General features: G+C 35.1%; 2 protein-coding genes and 1 pseudogene across 4 annotated transcripts; 2 read left to right on the forward strand and 1 right to left on the reverse strand.

The window, feature by feature from the left end:
- The first annotated feature begins 1,313 nt into the window (after window positions 1-1,313).
- On the forward strand, window positions 1,314-5,550 carry LOC140840268 (enoyl-[acyl-carrier-protein] reductase [NADH], chloroplastic-like). 3 transcript variants are annotated; one of them, XM_073207546.1, is made up of 13 exons: window positions 1,314-1,412; window positions 2,488-2,772; window positions 3,232-3,341; window positions 3,429-3,484; window positions 3,562-3,646; window positions 3,742-3,789; window positions 4,110-4,184; window positions 4,257-4,368; window positions 4,474-4,525; window positions 4,620-4,671; window positions 4,740-4,797; window positions 4,960-5,058; window positions 5,168-5,549. In XM_073207546.1, the coding sequence occupies exons 2-13, from the start codon at window positions 2,502-2,504 to the stop codon at window positions 5,317-5,319; spliced, it is 1,170 nt and encodes a 389-aa protein (XP_073063647.1). In that variant the 5' UTR covers window positions 1,314-1,412; window positions 2,488-2,501; the 3' UTR covers window positions 5,320-5,549. The 3 variants fall into 3 exon arrangements, with proteins under 3 accessions (XP_073063647.1, XP_073063645.1, XP_073063646.1); XM_073207544.1 differs by lacking the exon at window positions 1,314-1,412 and adding an exon at window positions 1,445-1,664 and having other exon boundaries at window positions 5,168-5,550; XM_073207545.1 differs by lacking the exon at window positions 1,314-1,412 and adding an exon at window positions 1,729-1,845.
- A 192-nt stretch (window positions 5,551-5,742) lies between these two features.
- On the reverse strand, window positions 5,743-9,505 carry LOC140838095 (non-structural maintenance of chromosomes element 4 homolog A-like). Its single transcript, XM_073204180.1, has 7 exons — window positions 9,240-9,505; window positions 8,964-9,044; window positions 8,163-8,415; window positions 7,958-8,048; window positions 7,391-7,604; window positions 7,211-7,302; window positions 5,743-6,259 (listed from the first exon to the last, which is right to left on the reverse strand). The coding sequence occupies exons 1-7, from the start codon at window positions 9,355-9,357 to the stop codon at window positions 6,014-6,016; spliced, it is 1,095 nt and encodes a 364-aa protein (XP_073060281.1). The 5' UTR covers window positions 9,358-9,505; the 3' UTR covers window positions 5,743-6,013.
- Window positions 9,506-9,632: 127 nt separating this feature from the next.
- Window positions 9,633-10,477, forward strand: LOC140839329 (octanoyltransferase LIP2, mitochondrial-like; annotated as a pseudogene).
- The last annotated feature ends 11,004 nt before the right edge of the window (window positions 10,478-21,481 follow it).

Below are 21,481 nucleotides of genomic sequence, written 5' to 3' on the forward strand. Positions count from 1 at the left end.
ACACAACGTATATTCTCCCATATTTCCAAGAGCTAATCAATATTCGACTCATAAAATTTAGTTCCACATTAGAAGGCTTAAAAATAGATTATTTATTTATTTATTAAAATTTTTTTTGCTTAGTATACCATCTTATATCTTTATAAAAACTTGAATGAGAATGAATATTTATTTATTTAATATTTCATTTTATTCATATATATTGTAATTATATATTTTTTTACTGGACAATTTTGTATCTCAATTTCTAGCTAGTTGATACAAAACCATGTCAATCTTATTCGAAGTTAGATACAAGATTTGTTCCAATCTTATCTAAGTTCAAATTATTATCAATTATGACATAAAAAATTAAAAATAATTAAATTTTCATATTTAAATAATTATTGGAATCGATCATTAGAAGGTAATATATATATATATATATATATATATATATATATATTTTATGGTAAAAATTATAACTTTATTATGAAATAGTAAGATTGTTTATCATATGGTAAAAATTATAATTTTATTATGAAATAGTAAGATTATTTATCACAAGGTCTATCATTTTAAAAAGTAATATTAAAAACATACTATCATTAGAAAGTAATATTAAAAACATATTATTATTATTATTATTATTATATATATAAATATATATATATATATATATATATATATATATATATATATATATATATATATATATATATATATATATATATATATATATATATATATAACCACTTCCATATTTTTAGCACTGTTTGATTTAATTTAATTTAAATATCAAAGAGCAGAACTGATTACAAAAAAAATTAGTTTTTTATTGTGACGGTTTTTGGTTTAACCGTCGCCATTTAAAAAATCGGCTGACGGCCGTATCTATTAGCGACGGTTTTTCTCAAATCCGTCACAAATTGTCTATAAAAAAAATAGAAATCGCCCGGTATCCCAACTGATTTCTCTGCGCATGCACAATGCGACATGTGTCTTCTACGATCAGATTGTAAGTTTGTTGTAGATTAATACATAGTTTAATTTCAATTAAAAAAAAATACATAGTTTAATTTGTTTTTATTGCATGTTATTTAGAAATTAAATAATATATATTGCATGTTTGTTATTAAAATATTATATAATTTAAATGTTCAATTAATTGTCAACCATAAAATTATTAAATTTGTCAACTTATGTTGTTGAATGAAATAGTTCACTGTATTCAAATTATTAAACTCGACTAGGTTTGACATATAAAAATATTTAGAATTAAATTCGAACCCAACTAATATTGATATTCCTAATAATTTTGAATTATATTAAGACTAATATCAAATATCAATTAAAAAATAATTAATTTTCAGAATCTCGACAGACCCAACAGCAAACATCTACCGCGCTCCTCTGAAACCCATTCAGTTCAGGTCTGTATCTAGTCTGTAGGCTGTGTTCCCCCTTGAATGGAAGGATTTATGTAGAAAAAATAGTGAAAATGAGTGTAATTTTTACTCCATTAGCTTTGTGGGAAAATTTTGGGGGAAGAACTGGCTATTTGTTGCTAATTTCAGGAGTGTTTATGTGGTTGATAAAGTTGAAGAATTGGATGCATTATTCTAGTGTTTGGGTTTTAGTGCAAGTTGTTTGCTATGGACGTGCTCAAATTCACGGATTTGACTGTTAGTTTCCCTCCTTTCGCTTTCCTAAGTATCAGTATTGTTGGGTTGGAGGATTAGAGAACTGGGAAGACTGGAAAAAAAATTAACTAATTGAAATTTGATGAGATAGGACTTAGAAGTATTGAGTTTGATTTTGAGAGCTCAAGTTACATTTTTTGGAAAATGAGGTGTACCTCTTTGAGTAAGTTTTGTTTGTGCGTTACTAACTGGTAAATGTAATTTATTTAACTGTGTTGGTTCATTGGGTAATTTTTCATGCTAATGAAGAAGGAAAAGTAATGTATTAGCTGTCGGTGGGGAACTTCGCTAAGAAAACTATGCACACGATGACACTAAATCTAGTTCATTTGGTTAGATAGCCCTAATCACCATTTGTTTAGTGAGGGGATATGTTTACGTTTTCTTAAAGGGTGGTAATGTTTTTAAAAATAAAGATAGATGGTCCATGTAACCGTGGCCAAAGTTTTTTTCCCAGTTTAGACCGCTTTAGTTGACTTGGATGGAGTAGATGAATCAGATTGTTTTCGTCTTGTGGAAGTTTTGTATGAAAATATAATCCGGACTTGCTTTGTATTATAGCAATGGGAAGTGTTCATTATACCAATGGGTACATATTCAAATAGTTTTAATTAAAAAATGCATAAAACCGTGTTCGACGATAATGCCTGATTCAGCTTGACCAGCTGCCAAATAATGACTTTTTTAGTTTCTTAATGGTAATCATCTCATCTTCATCCTACTATCTGGGATTTGTCTTCATGCTTCTGAAACGTAGTTTTTGGTCTTTTTGGCAAATTGGTTCTAATTAGACTTTATTTCATAGGTTTGCACTTGAAAATGGCAGCTGCTGCAGCTTCCAGCATTCAGATCACGACATTGAAACCAGCTCTTTTCCAAGCAAGAAATTTTTTTAGAGGTAGTCTGGCAAAAGTTGGCACTGATTCCCAAGAAGCCCCCTTGTCCAGGTTATTACCCAGTATATCATCAGGACAATATCTCAGACGCACCCTCACATCATCTCCTGCAAGATTTGACAAAGTAATCACCAAGGCATCGTCTGAAGCTGGTGAAAATAAGCTTGCTTCTGGATTGCCGATTGATTTGAAAGGTTTATTATTTTTTTCTTCTAACTTAGAATAGTTTTAGCATGAAGATATCATACAACCACATGATTCATTTTGGCTTCTATAAGTTATTAGCTATGATTTGTAGGCCATGTCAGACAAGGTTCTATAAGCAATGTAAAGGTTTTATGAAATAAATTCAGTGAAAAGGTCTATGATTATAAAATAGAGTGAACACAATCACAAAAATTTTGAAAGGGACCCGGTAACAGTAGTATTTTTTAACTAGAGAATCTGGATCATCTGAATGAAAGTGCTGGAGAAAGCAGGCATGGATTCTGGTTATGGTTCTTAGATTTTGTTGTTAATTTTATAAACTGAATTCATGTTCATCCGAAAAATGGAATCAAGTGATGAAGATTTTTTGATGAGTAAGATCATTTATGTGATGTTACAGGATATTATATATTAGGGATTACCTGGTATGTAAATGCTGCTTGTAGGTAAGAGGGCATTTATTGCTGGTGTAGCTGATGATAATGGATATGGTTGGGCTATTGCAAAATCATTGGCCGCAGCTGGAGCTGAAATTCTCCTTGGCACGTGGGTGCCAGTAAGTTTATGCCTAAATTCCACAACTGCATTATTTTGCAAGTACAATTTCTTGAGTTTTGAACTGATTGTGGAGTTTGCCACGCAGGCACTGAACATATTTGAAACAAGTCTACGTCGTGGGAAGTTCGATGAATCACGCGTGTATAATTTTTAACTTACATTATGTTAATGGTTTATTTGTATTTTCCATGTGGCAAAGTGCAAAGATTCTTATGCAGGCTGCCTGATGGTTCTTTGATGGAGATCACCAAAGTCTATGCATTAGATGCGGTTTTTGACACTCCAGAAGATGTTCCTGAAGATGTAATTTCTACATATGTAACTTAAGTATTACTAACATATATTTTTAAAAAAACGTTGTTTAACTCTGTTACTTTGTTCCATGTCCCCTTATGCAGATAAAAACAAATAAACGTTATGCAGGATCAAGTAATTGGACTGTCATGGTACAATTTATGGTTTTGCCACCTTTTATTCTTAAATTTACCCTGCACGAGGCTGTCATTTTGACGGATTCAGTTATAAGAACAGCCAGTATTGTCTTTGATTTTAAAACTTTCTTGGGGTTGTAAACACATGCCGATTGTTATTCTCGTGGTTCATAGTACGACATCCCTTGTCAATATATGTGCGTTGACGAGTCTTGAATCATGAAAAGAATTATTTATTCAAAAAATTACGTATGTTGTGGATTTGCTTATTACCAATTGTTGTCTCGAAATGGAGGTTGCTAATCTCAAAGTAATGCTTTGAAATTTTATCACAGGAAGTAGCAGAATGTGTGAGACATGATTTTGGCAGCATTGACATTCTTGTTCACTCTCTAGCTAATGGGCCAGAGGTATTGATTGACTCATGAGCATTATGCGGGATATTATTTGTTGGCTTCTTTAACAAAACCATTAAAAACTAGGTTACAAAGCCTCTGCTCGAAACCTCAAGAAAGGGATATCTTGCCGCAATATCTGCATCGAGTTACTCTTATGTTTCCTTACTAAAGCATTTCCTTCCACTTATCAATCCAGGCATGACTTTTTCAAGAATACTAGCTATTATTTATGTGATGATTATTTGGCCATATAATTTCATCAAGACTTGGTATTTGAATTTAAATGATGGTTTTGCTGCAGGTGGTTCTTCACTTTCTCTAACGTATATTGCGTCTGAAAGAATCATCCCAGGGTATATATACATTTTCAAAATATCTAATCTGGCTATGGCCTTATTTCAAGTGTGATAATCCTGTAGATAGCTTTTAATCATAAATATGGAACAGGTACGGAGGTGGAATGAGCTCTGCAAAAGCAGCACTAGAGAGTGATACAAGGGTGCTTTTACTAAAAATAAATAGTTACTTTAGTTTGTTTTTTTATTAAAATTTCATTGATTTCTTCAGGTGATTGCATTTGAAGCAGGAAGGAAACACAGAGTCAGGGTTAACACAATATCTGCAGGTATTTGTCTATCGCATTTTTTTTCCTATCATAGCAATTTACATAAGCAAACTCCCTGACAATTTGTTGGGGAGCCATGTGGGATGTGTAATATAAACAGTTGTGCAGAGAACTTCATATGCTTGTAATTTACGTATGCTGATTCTTTTGTCCAAAGTTCAGGCCCATTAAGAAGCCGTGCTGCTAAAGCAATTGGTTTTATTGATATGATGATCGATTACTCCCTGGAAAATGCCCCTCTTCAGAAAGAATTATCTGCAGGTAAATCAGGAAAATGCCTTCAGTCAGAAAGTACCCATGATTTGTTTCCTTTTGTTCTTTGCATCCACTTTTGCTTGGAACTAAATATCGTTCTGCACAAATTGGACAGATGAGGTGGGGAACACTGCAGCCTTCTTGGTATCACCACTGGCTTCTGCCATTACAGGCGCAGTCATTTATGTCGACAATGGTCTGAATGCAATGGGTGTGGGTGTCGATAGCCCCATATTTAAAGACCTTAACATACCTAAAGCCAGCTAGTCCAAACTATTTGGAAGCTTATTAGTGGAATATAGAGGATTTTTTGGTCATAACCAGGAATAGCTCGGTTTGCAGCTTGTCTTGTCTCTGTATCTGTCAATTTTTGTTATGAGCTTGTTGTCCGATGTAATGTAAGTTGAGTTATTAATTCTCCACTGAATTTGCTTCAATTTGTGATAATGACTTGACAAATTTCACTGTATCAGGTTGCATTTTTTGTAATGTTCTATGTCATTACATTTTCATTTCTGTAATAGTTACTCTTTCAATTCTCTCATAATTTATATTTAAAAAAACTCTACCAGTGTCATAATTTAACTGTATATTAAATCTTTAAAAATTTACACACCATTAGAAAACTAAATATAACATTATATAACCCAGCCAACACAATTGTATACGGTACACATGCATAACCAATATATTCTTGACAAAAATTTTATATGATACACATGCATAACCAAAATATGTCAGTCAAAAACAAAATCTATGACATTCTGCAACGTCACTTGCACTTACTACAAAAGGCTTTCCTAAATCTAATCCTAAAGAGTAAGAGCAGTACTGCCCAAAAACTACTGGTTACTGCTAGATAAAGTTTTAAGCTTTGCAGAACTGTACACGCCAAAAGTTTCAGTCCAGGCTGAATTTACAAGGAACCAAGAAATGGCAACCACCACTACATATGTATAGCTCACATTTGGCTTCTTTTACGCTTGCAAGAGGCAAAACCAACTTCAGTCAACTCAGATAATTGCACAAAGCGGCCAAAGATTCGGGAAAACTTCTTGACTGGTGGCGTGTATATCGGTTGAGAGTCGTTAGAAATCAAATCCACTTGGCTAAAACCTTTACAATTTGGTTCTTGTTTTGCTTCACCAAAGACTGCATCTCTGTGTGGCATCAGCTCCTTCCCCTCCGGCACATGACTCCTCATTAACTGGCATTCGCAAGCCAGTGATTAGATTTTGAATAAACAAGATTTGGCTTACTTTCAAAGAACCAAATCAAATTGAAGTAGATGAAATAAAACCAAATAGGGTTTGACATAGGTGCAACTCAAGCACCATGTTTCACTCCGTGGTACATAAATTGTTGCAAAAGACTAAGGGGATAATACTAATAATTGCTCCTAATTGCAACTCACTGGTCTTGACTTTTGATGTCAACTATATAGGATCAAAAGCTTGTCCTAGCATAAAAAAGCTACAATTGATAGCGTGGAACCCAAATATAAACTACACAAACAAAAGGACAATTGTTGCCTGCCAATATATGGTTTCTTGTATCGTGTATGGATGAAATGCAATATACCAGAATACATCTGTACGTGTGATTAGGGGTCTAGGGGTGAGCAACATTTCGGCCTAACCGATTTAACCTTTTGAACTTGTTTAATTCAAAAATCGAGTTCGATTAATTCAATAGTTTAGTTATATATTGTTTAGAAAATTTAGTTAAATCGGTTTATTCTCGTAAATTTAATAAACCACTTTTTTTTATATAAAAAACATAATATTATTAAATCTTTTAACAAAAATTTATTAGGATATATATATTTCGAAATTGGAATTCCAATTGGAATTTGTTGGTCAGAAAACTGAATATCACAAAATTCTAATAAAATTTTATATATCGAGCCACAAAAATGAAGTAAATATTGTTTTTTAACAAATATAATATTCCAAATCCATTTTTAATGGTAAAATTTTGAATTAATTAGCACTTGATTTTTAAAACAAAAATCATTCGGTTTTGATAAAAAATTCAGTCAGTTTCAACTTGTAAAAAAAAATGGGTTACTTGGATTTTGTTAAATGATCAGCCCCTATTCGCCAGGTAACATTTGCTCAAATATGAAGAAAATTTCATGACATGCTTAGTCACGTACCTTCCAATCATCAAAGTCAAATCTGAAAATGAATTGGTGGCTAGTAACGACTCCATTCTCGATGTCTTCTGCAGAAGGACCATTTCTAGGCACTGTAATAGAAAAATCATTACTAATCCAAGAACTTATTAGAAAATATGAACCAAAATATTTCCATAAGAACGTCAACAACAGGTATACTTGCTATTTGAGATCCATTTTCATCTACATCTATGTGTACTCTTCCATCTTTAACCAAGAAAGACAGTGCAAATAAATTCTCAACTGTCTGAGCAAAAGAATTTTGGTTGAACATCAGATTTTCCACTTTAGTTTTCTTCTCCTTCTTTAACAAATCAAACATTGTGAGCATGTTTCTGTCAGTGTCCGTGATCACTTCAGCAACTTTTTCGAGCTGTGATTTGAACAAATTGTGGACAAAATCATTGAACAAGTACATGGAAAGACATCAAATTTAATGATCAAATGAAACTCGAGTTCACCACGTTTTAACAGCATAGACATGATAAAAGAAATATCAATGCTTAATGTTTGGTTAGAAAGTAATCTGAATAGCAAGAGTAGCATAAATAAATGCAAGGAAAATTCTCTATAAATATCATGAAGCAGCAACTTTAATACACAAGCATGCTAATAATAAGGATTCTTTGCAAATTTTTAAAAACAAAGATTACGGCACTTGCAGGATAGAAGTTCACAATATGCTACTAGTAAATTAATTACTAAAACTCGGTTTTTCCATTCTACCTCTTCTGGTCGAGATTTCCCTTTTGTTCTTGAACGTTTTGCACGAACAGTCAACTTCCGTTGCTTAAGCTCATTTTTCATAGGTCCAATCCTGAATGAACAATACAAAAAAATCAATAAATTCTGCCATATTAACATGCACATTCACCAGCACAAAAATGAAAATTTGAGGCGAAATAGAGTTGTGTAGGTTTAAAACACTCACATTGTCATGCAACTATGTCCATTCATGAAAATGGATGAAACAAGATCACCAATGTTCTTCCACAAAATTATTGGTTCAGCTCCTGCAATTCCCTTGATACTTTTTCGCCGCCCAAATTCTCTTATCAAACAGGATAAAAATTCAGCAGGGGTAACGCCTCCACTGGCTAGTATGCATCTTAACTGAGGCACCAAAGAGCTTGTCAGGCCTAGCAAAGTCTCTGCGTCTGCAACTTGCTCCCTCGGCTTGCTGACTGAAATTTTCACACATTTAAGGATTTAAAAAATATTTAGAAAAGTTTAAACGAAAAAATTGTGCAAAAACTGTGCAAACGTTTAATATCTTGTTACCTTAATATCCTATACGTGTTGAAGAAATTGACTTTTCATAGATTCAACGATGATAAATGGTTTTACATGAAGAAAAAGCAGGGGTATGATCAACTATTATTTTTAAAAAATGACTTTCTGCAATGTATTTTCAATACATTTGTGAGATATGATTGATCAAGTTCATTTTCCTAAATACGGTAGAAAAATATAACTCGTGTACCCTGATTCTTTATAAATCTTTCACTAAAAATATAACACACCCAAACACAAAAAACTAATTCTGAGAGCGATATTCATGTGATTCAAGAATCAACATCTAATCGTGTAAAAATTCCGCAGCAGCATTCTGCAAGACTAACAGATTAAAGGTCTTAATATGATAATATCTTTTACAAACACTGAATTTCACACAACAAGAATCTCTGCTTCCAAAACATGCACAAGAAGTGCGAGAGAACATAAAAAGTACCATGTTGATGAATGGTTTCCACTTCGTTCATGATGACCATAAACTTATCCGAATAAACATGTGCTATTTCGTCTTTTTCTTCTGCAAAGGCACAAAAATACAATTAAGAGAAAGGAGAAACCTCAAAGCTCAAGAAAAACACTATCAACCGTAAAAAGAAAAAAAGAAAGCCCACATCGTCCCGTTGATGCCGCTTGCTATTTCAAAAGAACCAATACAAAGCAAAATACTCAAGGGAGGCCATTTACAAACGACAAAAACACCAAATATCCATACCATTGATGCGGTTCTCTATTTCACGGTAATAGGAACGAATAGTACTTCTGCTCTTTGATAGAATATCTTCCTCCTGAGTCAACTCCTCCATATTTAACTTCACTTCCATAGCACACATTCCTTCCTCATTCACAGTGTGTGTACGTGTGTGTGCCTTTTTATTTTCCTGAGAATTTCAAAAGTTTTATGGAAAAATTTCATCCTTTATACGGTGATTCGAAGAGCCCATTTTCATTTTGATATTCATCGGGTAAGTGGGAGGGAAATCATTATATTGTGGGGCATTTTTTTTAACTCCGTCTAACTATTTTTTTCTTTGTATTTAAAATAGAGTTGAGAAGGTATTTTTTTTAAAAAAAATATTTGACTAAGAAAAGTCTCAAGGATGGTGTCATGGAAGAGTCAATCTTGTTTTAAAAATGAAATCTTTATATTCAGAAGCTTCCTGGGCCCATTTTTTTTCGATTGATCGCCCCATTGTTGTTTGCAAAGCCCAACAACAGATTTCTTCAGTGAAGAAAGCCTTCAGTTTATCCTCAACAGTAGTTTTCAGGAATAGTGACCTCCAACCAAAAAAAGATTGACACTCTCGGGAAAAAGGCGAACTGATCACAACATATTGGTTTCCGAGTCTGAACTGAAAGCCATGGGTACAGACCTTCACTATACACAACGTGGAGGTGATGTCACATTCCACGGTCCTCACCAGGTCATTTTATATCCAATTATCTCATTGACAGATATCGGCTTAGGGGCAAGACAGTACGTGGAAAAGCTCGAAACAACAATGATTCAGTTAGCGTCTGTACACGGTGTCGAAGCTCGTGCTGGACAAAAAGGTGAAACGGGAGTGTGGGTTGGAGGGAGAAATATTGGGGCGATCGGAGTACGTATATGTTCTAGGATTACATCTCATGGGTTGGCATTCAACATCAATCCTGACATGCATGAACTACTTCAAGCACATTGTGCCATGTGGGCTTGAAGATAAAGAAGTCACTTCTTTGCAAAACGAAGTAAAACAGGTACTTCCTCCCGATGACGTAATTCATGAGCAGTTGATTTCTTGTTTTGTAAGCACATTTGGATACACTGATATTATTTGGAAAGATGGTTCGTCTGTAGTTTCATTTGATCAAGAAAGTTGAATATTCAAATTATCATAGATCTTTACACTCTGTTCTCGACTTCTTGTATTTGGTTATTTTATGTATACAGCTCACATTCCTTTCTTTACACATTCAATTTGAATATGCAATTGCTCGTACTTAAATGTAATCATTCAGGCACATATGCATTATATCTTATCTAGCTCGAACTTGGTACCTAAATATTTGAAAGCCTTGTTTGATTCTTTTGAACTGAAGGGATTAAATAGATTACTGATACCAAATGGAGTTCACTCGATTAAGTGAGCGAGATTAGACATGGACATAGGTGTTCTCGGTTGCAAATTGCAATGAAAGGAGATAATTAACTTTTAATTAGTCTTCAATCAATCTATTCAAGTCGATTATAAGAATATATGTTTTGGGTTTGAGTTTAACGCGTGTAAAAAAGACATAATTCAAGATTATTTATTTTCATGCGAACATTTAATAATAATAATAAGGTGACTAATGTGACTTCCCTCGTGATCAAGCTACTTGACACATGTTCTTGATTATTTAAAGATTGGCTAGCACATTGGTAACGGTAGCCAAATCAGTATCACATCTTACAAGTTTCTTAATGACGAGTCAGATTCACATTTTTGACTCAGTTGATTCAATCTTGTCTTGAATCTGAACTTTAATTTATTGTCAATTGCTGGTTACTTTTTACACGGAAACACATGCTTTGTCAGACTTAAGCACGAGGCTACAGCCAAGAAGTCACACTTGAACTTCTTTTTATGAGCAATACCAATGATGACATTCCTTGCTTCTTCATTTCTTTCAAACCATAGCTATGAAAAACATCATTAATCAAAGAACAACTTTTGTTCTTCTTTATGTACTTGTAACGTTTCTGCAATTACACCCACGCCCTTGTTTTGCAAAACATTTGTCCCATGGAGTTGAGAATTTATTGCCCTCTGGAGGAAGAATCCATTCAAGAAAATTGGTGGGTTCTGTTAATTCCCTTTCTCTGAGTGAAGGGAAGTTGAGTGGAGCAATGGTAGAGCCTGAGAAAGCTGTGGAAAATGGGTTAAGGCAAAAGCCTCCGAGTTCTTCAAATCCAACGCAGAATAATCGAGGTCTTCCTTGAATTGTCCATTTCGGATGAAACACTTTTGAAATTTTACGTAAAATTTTTCTGAAATTTGTAAGTTTCATCTCTTTCATCCTTCTCATTGAATTTTGTAATCTTGTAGGTCTGCAATGCTTAATTTCCATACGTAAAATTAGCAGAAAGAGAGATCAAATGAATGTACTTCTCTTTCCATAATTTTTGCCGTGGATTTCTTCCTCGATGCATTAGAATAGTTTGTTTATGAGAAGTTATTATTTACCAATAGAGTAGTGATCTCCTCTTCTTTGAATGGCATTTCTCTTGTTTTCTTACTTAGCAATGCAACAATTCTCTGGATCTATATATGTACTAACAATCCAGAATTTGATCTCATTCTTTAACTTACAAAATTTCTTTAACTAAAGAATCAATGTCCAAAACAATTTGATAACAATTCTACATAGTTTGATTTCACTTTAAGATGAATTCATAATTTGTAAAGGAAACAGTTTATTAATTTTGTAAGCACAATCGCCTCATATAAATATTATTCTCAATTATATATTTTTTTTCCGATAAAAATAAAAGAAATAATGTAACTCCAGATACAAGATGGAAAAATCCTAAGAATTTTTCAAAATTGGCAAGAATTTCATTGAAGAAATAATAACGATGGATTGAGATATTTGAGTTTATAAACTAGCACCAAAAACTGTAAATATCCTTCTCCTCCTGGATTTTACAAGGCAAATGGTTGGGAACTAATTTAGAAATTCGAAGCAACATGAAATATTTTAATATATTTTGAAAAAAAATTTACATTTTAAAATAATTATGTTTGATCACACCATTGTTAGAGTAGATGCCCTGCAAGCCAACGGTTGGCTAGGGATTTTATTGACTCATTGTAATAAACAATCTTTATTTTAATATAATTTAACTTTTAATGGTTTCGTAACACTTTATCTGTATACCCATGCAAGCAGCATAGATAAAGTCCTTGATTATGCTTTAATACAAATGAATCGTAATTCGATGTTGAAACTCATTTGTAAACACTGCATATTCTAAATTCGTTCCTAGTCGATTCAGCCGCCTAAAACATGGATAAAGGTCGCTTGAGCTCGAGACTAGCATCTGTGATGTTGTGTACAGCGTTTCTTGGTAAGGGCATAGAGATGTCCAAACATACAGATGGGTAGTCATATGATGATTATACCGAACAACCCTCCCTCGGACTTTCCAAGTGGTTATCACTCATCGAGAGGATAAGTCCGTGGTTATGATTGTACACCATTAGTCCTTACGACCCGGGACAACACTGAGGCTCTATATGCTAGGGCTGTGCTTTGACTCGTTTACCGGCTCCAGGAGAGTCATCAGGTGGCGAGGTTGGGTACAGTTGCGACACATATAGGAGCCAGTGCATTGTAGTCGGGGATTCACCGCTCACCTACGGGTGTGGATATCCTATGTGATCTAATGAAATAATAGTGCATGGAATCTCTGGCCAGAGTACGAGATGTACGTTGGAGAAGGAGTTCTCCAAATAGTACACGCGATGCCACTATTATAGTTATCACATAGTTATCGAATTAATATGCAACCCTCGATGAACCAATGGTTGCAGATTCGATCGGGATATATGAGATGAAGGGACCGTACTGTACGTTAATCATAATCGACTGGTTCTTGCAGGCACTATCAGTGATACCTAGGGGATCATGGGGCGATGCTACTAGACGCTCTTACAATGATCCGATGGATGCAATCAGAAATGAGTTCTGACATTCTTGATCAAAGTGTTGATGAAAAGAATGGGGCTAACTAGGGTAAGCCCGAATAAAGGATTATGTCCTGAATCACAAAGAGTTGTGAACCCACGGCTAGCTGTATCCCTGAACCATTGAGGGTCACACAAGCACTGGATCGTTTGTTCCCGTTGAGAGAATAAATTCAAGGAGTTGAATTTATATTATATAGTAAATTCAAGGAGTTGAATTTATGATAATTAAATTTTGAGAGAATAAATTCAAGGAGTTGAATTTATAAAATTTGAGAATTTAATTTATTAAACTCAAATGTTGGGTTTATTAAATATTAAATTTTGGAGGTGATAAAAAAAAAATTCAAAGAGTTGAATTTATAATTTAAATAATAAATTCAAATGTTGAATTTATAATGTATTTAATTTATTAACCTCAAGAGTTGAGTTGATTAATTAATAAATTAAATATGGTGGGTAATATGTTTAATGGGCTTGTAGGAGTACAAGTCCAACATAATAAATAATTAAAGTTTTAATGGGCTATGATTAAATTAATTAAACTAGTTGGACTAGTCCAATTAATTAAATCAAGTTCATTAATGTTAATTATATAATTAGGGTTTAATTAATTATAAATAATACATTGAAAGTCAAACCCTAAATACCTACCACCCAAAACAAACGTGTGCCTCCATCCAAATATTGAAAAAACTCGGCCTCCTTGTTTTGTTTTCAAAGGTTGAGCCATCTCTCAATTAATTTTCTCTTCTACGCAAAATATCTTCCATATTTTCTAGTGCAAATTGGAAGAGGTATAGATCATCCAGTCGTGGACCTAATTAGAAGGAAAGAAAAGAATCTCTTGAAGAAAGTTCGTAGGGATTCATCAAGAGCTAATCTGTTTATACCGGAGTAGTTGGAGCCACGTGATTAATTCACAAAGGTATAAATTTCTAAACATCCTATGAATGTTTTTCTTAAAATCATACGAGCGTCCAAACACATCTTGAATGTCAAGATCTAAAATTTTAAAACTTCCGCTGCGTTTGGGCGTGTAGAAAACCAGGATCCAACAGTGGTATCAGAGCCAGGTTTTCTGAATCGTATGATTTAAATTATATTGAATAATTTATTTCTAACCACACAAGAAAATTTTCAGAAAATTGATGCACCATAAAATTATTTTTTTTTCCAGATTTTTGAAATTAAAAAAAAAAAAAAAAAATTATCTGCCCGGAACTGTTCCGGGCAGTCCGTGCGCGCAGCGCCGCGCACGGCAGCGCGCAGCGGGCGCGCAGGCGCCGGTCGCCTGCGCGCAGCGCGCTAGCGCAGGCGTCCGACGCCTGCGCGCACCTTGCAAGCGCAGGCGTCGGACTCCTGCGCGCGGCGTCGGGGCGCCTGTGCGCGTTCTGCGCGCACAGGGCTGTCGCCGCTGCCCGAAACGTTCGGGCAGCGGGGCGGGCGGCGCGGGCGGCTGTCCGGGAGTGTCTCGGGAACCGCGCTGAATAATGGGCTTGAATTGTTTGGGCCTAGGGTGCGATTTTCTGAATTTTCAAAATTATGGAGAAAATTGATATTTTTGAAATTGATTCAATTTTTTATTTTGGAAAATTAATTTTTGAAAAATTAATAATTTTCTTGTAAAATAAATAATTAGAATATGATTTTAATTATTTATGGTAAAATGAGTTTTACAAGAAATCGATTATTATGGATTTAATTGGAAATTAAATAAAGGAGTTTATTTAATTTATTAAATTCTTTAATAATTGTGGTGGTTAGTAATATAATTATTAGATATATGATTTATCAATTAATTAAATTGTTTAATTAAATTGATGTTAATATTTGATATTAAATGCATGAAGGATGATCGAGAGCCTTGACCAATGTGTTAGGTGTATGTTAGGATATTTTACTGTTTTATTCGTTTTTTTAATATTTGATATTATTAAAGTGGGCCTGGTTTATGGCCCGTTCCCACCCCATGAGATGTATCCCTTATGTGCCATGGCTATTTAAATGTAATATTAGAAATAGTGGGAGATCAAGACTGGAAGATGGTGGGCCCGATGATCAAGACGAAGACATGTAAAATATTGGAAGCTCTTGTAATAGTTGCATTTGCATCCCTGCATTCACCTAGGTTGGACCTGGATCCATGTATGGCTCACATGGATCTAATAGTGTTGGCGATCGATCATCCTTATTTATTGTTGAATGTCATATTATGATATATATGCGATATATAGTAGTATGCATGTATGTATATTATTAGATAATATAGTTGCATGAATCCGGCAAACATACAAACTCATGGCACACGATTTTTAAAATAAAATGATGAGACAATTTTAAAATTAAAATCCCTCATTTTGAATATGATTCAAAATTTATATCAAACCGAATAAGTAAAAATTAAAAGAGTTTAATTTTTCCTTGCCTTCCATCAACCGTGGTTGCATGTTGATCGCTACCCGCGGACAGTGTCTGGCTCATATTATTGGGGAGGCCTGTACGCCGGAAAGCTGTTACTTCCACCGGACATATGATGTGAATTGAGTGGAACTCCCATGACTTCGGCTCATATTATTGGGGGAACTCATGGCGACCGTCTACTACAATTCAATATTGATGGGTTGGTTTGACACGCGAAAATAAACGACGTCATATTATTGGGTCCTTATTAAACGTGAGGCAAAACACGCGGAGGTTGCATAGGGATGCAATTGGACTCTACCTTTTAGAAATTATAATTGGCTGATATTATTCGGGATTATAATTGGCTAATTGGACTCTACGTGCCTACTAAGGAAATACGATTTCTCTTTTTCATCAGAGGGTGGTGGAAATGTCAAAATAGTGGGAGGGAATTTATAAAATAAAAATCCATATTTTATATCTTAAAATTATTTTAAAATAATCAGCAACCATTATTCTGTTTCCGTATCAGTATATTTTCGATTTCGTCACGTAATCAATTGTTTATTAACAAGCTAACCGAATCTAATTTTCAAGACTGGTTGGAAAATTGTTCTAAATTTGGAGAAAATAACATACACACTAATGTCAGTCTTGTTGAACTGACAATGCATGCAAGATGGTAGGACCATAGTATACATGCTAAAGTGTAACATGCTCGCTTCTATGTCAAATGAACTGTAGGGACAGTTTGAGGAAATGTTGAATGTTGCTGACATTCGAATAAACATGCAAGAGTTGCATGGTACATTAAACTCGTACAGTGATGCACACCATTTTAAAATCTCATGACTACATGCATGCAAGATGGGGCTCTGGCCCATGAGCGTGGTGTACATATGATTGGGCTTATTGAAAATGTGGTGGGCCTGGAATATGTGATTCCTAACGAGTTAGTTGATGACATCAATTTGTTGTCTTTCTCCTCCTCATTTGACGGGGTTATGGTGAACTTCAATTTGAATAAGATAGATGATAGCCTTGATGAGCTAGTCAATACGCTTATAATTTATGAGATCACCATAAAACATGGAATTGTTGTTTTTCTTATGGCCCTCTCGTCAGACGAAAATGGTCCACAAGGTAAGGGAAAGAAATGTTCTGCCCCTCACAAGAAAAACAATCCCAATAAGAAGCAAACTCTGAAAGACACTTAATAGGCCTACAAAGTCCGATAAGTTAGAACATATTTATTTCACTGCAAGAAGTCCGGACATAAGAAATTATATGTGCCAGAAATGTTCTGGAAATGATAAGTGAATGTCCAAGAAAACATGATTTCAACAAAAACCAAAAGAAAGTTAGATGATCCAAATCCCACACAAATATGGCACGCTAGACTAGGTCATATTTCCCAAAGAAGGATGCACAAGCTAGTGGGAGAAAGCATGTTTGACTTGTCAGACATAAATTCTCTACCTGCTTGTATGTCCTGTCTAAAAGGAAAATTGACCAAGACTCCATTCAATGAAAACGTGGAACGTGCGCATGGTCTATTGGATTTGATCCACACAGACAATTTTGGCCCGCTAAGTGTTAGCACAAAATATGGGCAATCCTACTTCATTACCTTTACTGATGATCATTCGAGGTATGGGTATGTTTATGAAACTCAAATCTGAAGCATTTGAAAAGTTCAAAAAAATTCAGATCTGAAGTAGAAAACCAGCTAGAAAGAAGTATTAAGGCATTTCGATCTGATCGAAGTGGAGAATACTTGAGTGCTGAATTTTTGGGTTATCTAAAAGAGAATGAGATTCTCTCACAGTGGACTCCACTAGCAACACCACCATTGAATGGTGTTTCTGAACATTGTAACCGAACCTTGTTGGACATGGTTCGATCAATGATGAGATTCACTGAATTGCCTACATTGTTTTGGGGTTTTGCGCTTGAAACTGCGGCAATTTTGTTGAATAATGTCTATAGTAAAGCAGTGGATAAAACATCATATGAGATATGGATGGGTAAAACTCTCAAATATTCTTACATGAGAATATGGGGATGTCCTGCTTACGTGAAGCAGACAGTGGGAGATAAATTGGATAGTAGATCCACTTTATGCTACTTTGTAGGATATCCAAAGAATTCTGTTGGATATTATTTCTATCATACCAATGAAGCAAAATGTTTGTTTCAAGAAATGCCACTTTTTTTTGGAAAGGGAATTTCTATTAGATAGAAAAGGCAAGATGATAGAACTTGAAGAAATTCAAGATACTCCCTCAACTTTAGAAGTTGAACCTAATCGCCAACAACCAGTAGTTGAAGTACAAGCTCCTAGAAGGTCTGATAGGGTTATTAGACCACCTGCAAGATATACGCTTCTTCATGAACAAGGCCATGATGAGTCTTGTGTTGGATATGATCCAATGAATTTCAAAGAAGCAATATCTGATACTGATTCAACCAAATGGCTTGAAGCCATGCAGTCAGAAATGGACTCTATGTATTCAAACCAAGTCTGGACAATAGTGGATCCACCTGAGGGAATCGTTCTCATAGGATGCAAATGGATCTATAAAAGAAAGCTTGGGGCGGATGGGAAGGTAGTGACCTTCAAAGCAAGACTGGTTGCAAAAGGATATACTCAAAGGCAAGGAGTTGACTATGAGGAAACTTTTTCACTAGTTGCTATGTTTAAGTCAATTAGAATACTACTAGCCATAGCAGCATGGTATGACTATGCGATATGGCAAATGGATGTAAAGACTGCATTCCTCAATGGAGACATCAAAGAAGAAATTTATATGTCTCAACCCGAGGGATACACATCAGTAGGAAGTGAGCATAAGGTATGCAAACTTCAGAGATCAATATATGGTCTGAAGCAGGCATCAAGGAGTTGGAACCTCAGATTTGATAGCACTATCAAAGAGTTTGGTTTTGCTAAGAATCCTGAGGAACCGTGTGTGTACAAGAAAGTTATTGGGAGTGCAGTGACATTCCTAGTACTTTATGTTGATGATATCCTGCTCATTGAGAATGATGTAGGATTATTGAAATCAACTAAAGTATGGTTAGCCAGTAAATTCTCCATGAAGGACATGGGTGAAGCATCCTATGTATTAGGAATACAAATCTATAGAGATAGATCAAAAAGGATATTGGGGCTCACCCAAGCCACATATATCGATACCATTATAAAACGATTCTCTATGTAAGAGTCCAAGAGAGGATACTTACCAATGTGTCATGGTATTACTCTATCTAAAGCTATGTGTCTCAATACTGATGAAGAGATAGAGATGATGACACGTATGCGTCTGCCATTGGTAGTATCATGTATGGTATGATATCGACACGTCCTGATGTTGCTTACGCTCTGAGTGTTACAAGCAGATATCAGGCGAACCCTGGTCCAATGCAATGGAAGGCCGTGAAAGATATTCTTAAGTACTTGAGAAGGACTAAGAATTTGTTCATGGTTTATGGGGGTGGAGAATTGAAATTGGAAGGCTACATTGATTCTAGCTTCCAATGTGACGTAGATGATTCGAAATCGACCTCTGGCTTTGTATTCATGCTATATGGTGCGGCTGTCTCTTGGAAAGGTTCCAAGCAAGACACCGTTGCGGATTCCACCACTGAAGCTGAATACATTATTGCATCTGATGCAGCCAAAGAGGCAGTTTGGATGAGGAATTTTGTCCAAGAGTTGGGCGCTATTCCTAATGGAGTTGATCCAGTCCCGTTGTACTGCGACAACACTGGTGCCATTGCGCAAGCAAAGGAACCAAAGTCTCATCAGCGATCCAAACATGTACTGAGGAAGTTCCACATCATACGGGAGATTGTGGGAAGAGGAGACATATCAGTCGAAAGAGTCCCCTCTGTAGATAACGTTGCTGATCCACTTACAAAGTCCTTGCCAGGACCATTGTTTGAAAAGCATCGCGAAGCAATGGGATTATGGGTTGTTGGCTCTAGGGCAAGTGGGAGATTGTTAGAGTAGATGCCCTGCAAGCCAACGGTTGGCTAGGGATTTTATTGACTCATTGTAATAAACAATCTTTATTTTAATATAATTTAACTTTTAATGGTTTCGTAACACTTTATCTGTATACCCATGCAAGCAGCATAGATAAAGTCCTTGATTATGCTTTAATACAAATGAATCGTAATTCGATGTTGAAACTCATTTGTAAACACTGCATATTCTAAATTCGTTCCTAGTCGATTCAGCCGCCTAAAACATGGATAAAGGTCGCTTGAGCTCGAGACTAGCATCTGTGATGTTGTGTACTGCGTTTCTTGGTAAGGGCATAGAGATGTCCAAACATACAGATGGGTAGTCATATGATGATTATACCGAACAACCCTCCCTCGGACTTTCCAAGTGGTTATCACTCATCGAGAGGATAAGTCCGTGGTTATGATTGTACACCATTAGTCCTTACGACCCGGGACAACACTGAGGCTCTATATGCTAGGGCTGTGCTTTGACTCGTTTACCGGCTCCAGGAGAGTCATCAGGTGGCGAGGTTGGGTACAGTTGCGACACATATAGGAGCCAGTGCATTGTAGTCGGGGATTCACCGCTCACCTACGGGTGTGGATATCCTATGTGATCTAATGAAATAATAGTGCATGGAATCTCTGGCCAGAGTACGAGATGTACGTTGGAGAAGGAGTTCTCCAAATAGTACACGCGATGCCACTATTATAGTTATCACATAGTTATCGAATTAATATGCAACCCTCGATGAACCAATGGTTGCAGATTCGATCGGGATATATGAGATGAAGGGACCGTACTGTACGTTAATCATAATCGATTGGTTCTTGCAGGCACTATCAGTGATACCTAGGGGATCATGGGGCGATGCTACTAGACGCTCTTACAATGATCCGATGGATGCAATCAGAAATGAGTTCTGACATTCTTGATCAAAGTGTTGATGAAAAGAATGGGGCTAACTAGGGTAAGCCCGAATAAAGGATTATGTCCTGAATCACAAAGAGTTGTGAACCCACGGCTAGCTGTATCCCTGAACCATTGAGGGTCACACAAGCACTGGATCGTTTGTTCCCGTTGAGAGAATAAATTCAAGGAGTTGAATTTATATTATATAGTAAATTCAAGGAGTTGAATTTATGATAATTAAATTTTGAGAGAATAAATTCAAGGAGTTGAATTTATAAAATTTGAGAATTTAATTTATTAAACTCAAATGTTGGGTTTATTAAATATTAAATTTTGGAGGTGATAAAAAAAAAATTCAAAGAGTTGAATTTATAATTTAAATAATAAATTCAAATGTTGAATTTATAATGTATTTAATTTATTAACCTCAAGAGTTGAGTTGATTAATTAATAAATTAAATATGGTGGGTAATATGTTTAATGGGCTTGTAGTTGTACAAGTCCAACATAATAAATAATTAAAGTTTTAATGGGCTATGATTAAATTAATTAAACTAGTTGGACTAGTCCAATTAATTAAATCAAGTTCATTAATGTTAATTATATAATTAGGGTTTAATTAATTATAAATAATACATTGAAAGTCAAACCCTAAATACCTACCACCCAAAACAAACGTGTGCCTCCATCCAAATATTGAAAAAACTCGGCCTCCTTGTTTTGTTTTCAAAGGTTGAGCCATCTCTCAATTAATTTTCTCTTCTACGCAAAATATCTTCCATATTTTCTAGTGCAAATTGGAAGAGGTATAGATCATCCAGTCGTGGACCTAATTAGAAGGAAAGAAAAGAATCTCTTGAAGAAAGTTCGTAGGGATTCATCAAGAGCTAATCTGTTTATACCGGAGTAGTT

Source organism: Primulina eburnea, chromosome 8, assembly GCF_022965805.1.
Source record: "Primulina eburnea isolate SZY01 chromosome 8, ASM2296580v1, whole genome shotgun sequence".
In the NCBI taxonomy this organism is placed as follows: domain Eukaryota; kingdom Viridiplantae; phylum Streptophyta; class Magnoliopsida; order Lamiales; family Gesneriaceae; genus Primulina; species Primulina eburnea.

Excerpts from the sequence above, each read along its gene's own strand:
- LOC140840268 (XM_073207544.1), top strand. The coding sequence starts at position 1,481 with ATGAGTGTAATTTTTACTCCATTAGCTTTGTGGGAAAATTTTGGGGGA. Across the intron at positions 3,647-3,741 it reads CAGAAGATGTTCCTGAAGAT|ATAAAAACAAATAAACGTTA; the intron begins GTAATTTCTACA and ends CCCCTTATGCAG. Across the intron at positions 4,672-4,739 it reads CACTAGAGAGTGATACAAGG|GTGATTGCATTTGAAGCAGG; the intron begins GTGCTTTTACTA and ends TGATTTCTTCAG.
- LOC140838095 (XM_073204180.1), bottom strand. The coding sequence starts at position 9,357 with ATGTGTGCTATGGAAGTGAAGTTAAATATGGAGGAGTTGACTCAGGAG. Across the intron at positions 8,416-8,963 it reads GGAAACCATTCATCAACATG|TCAGCAAGCCGAGGGAGCAA; the intron begins GTACTTTTTATG and ends TGAAAATTTCAG. Across the intron at positions 7,605-7,957 it reads GGAAATCTCGACCAGAAGAG|CTCGAAAAAGTTGCTGAAGT; the intron begins GTAGAATGGAAA and ends TTCAAATCACAG.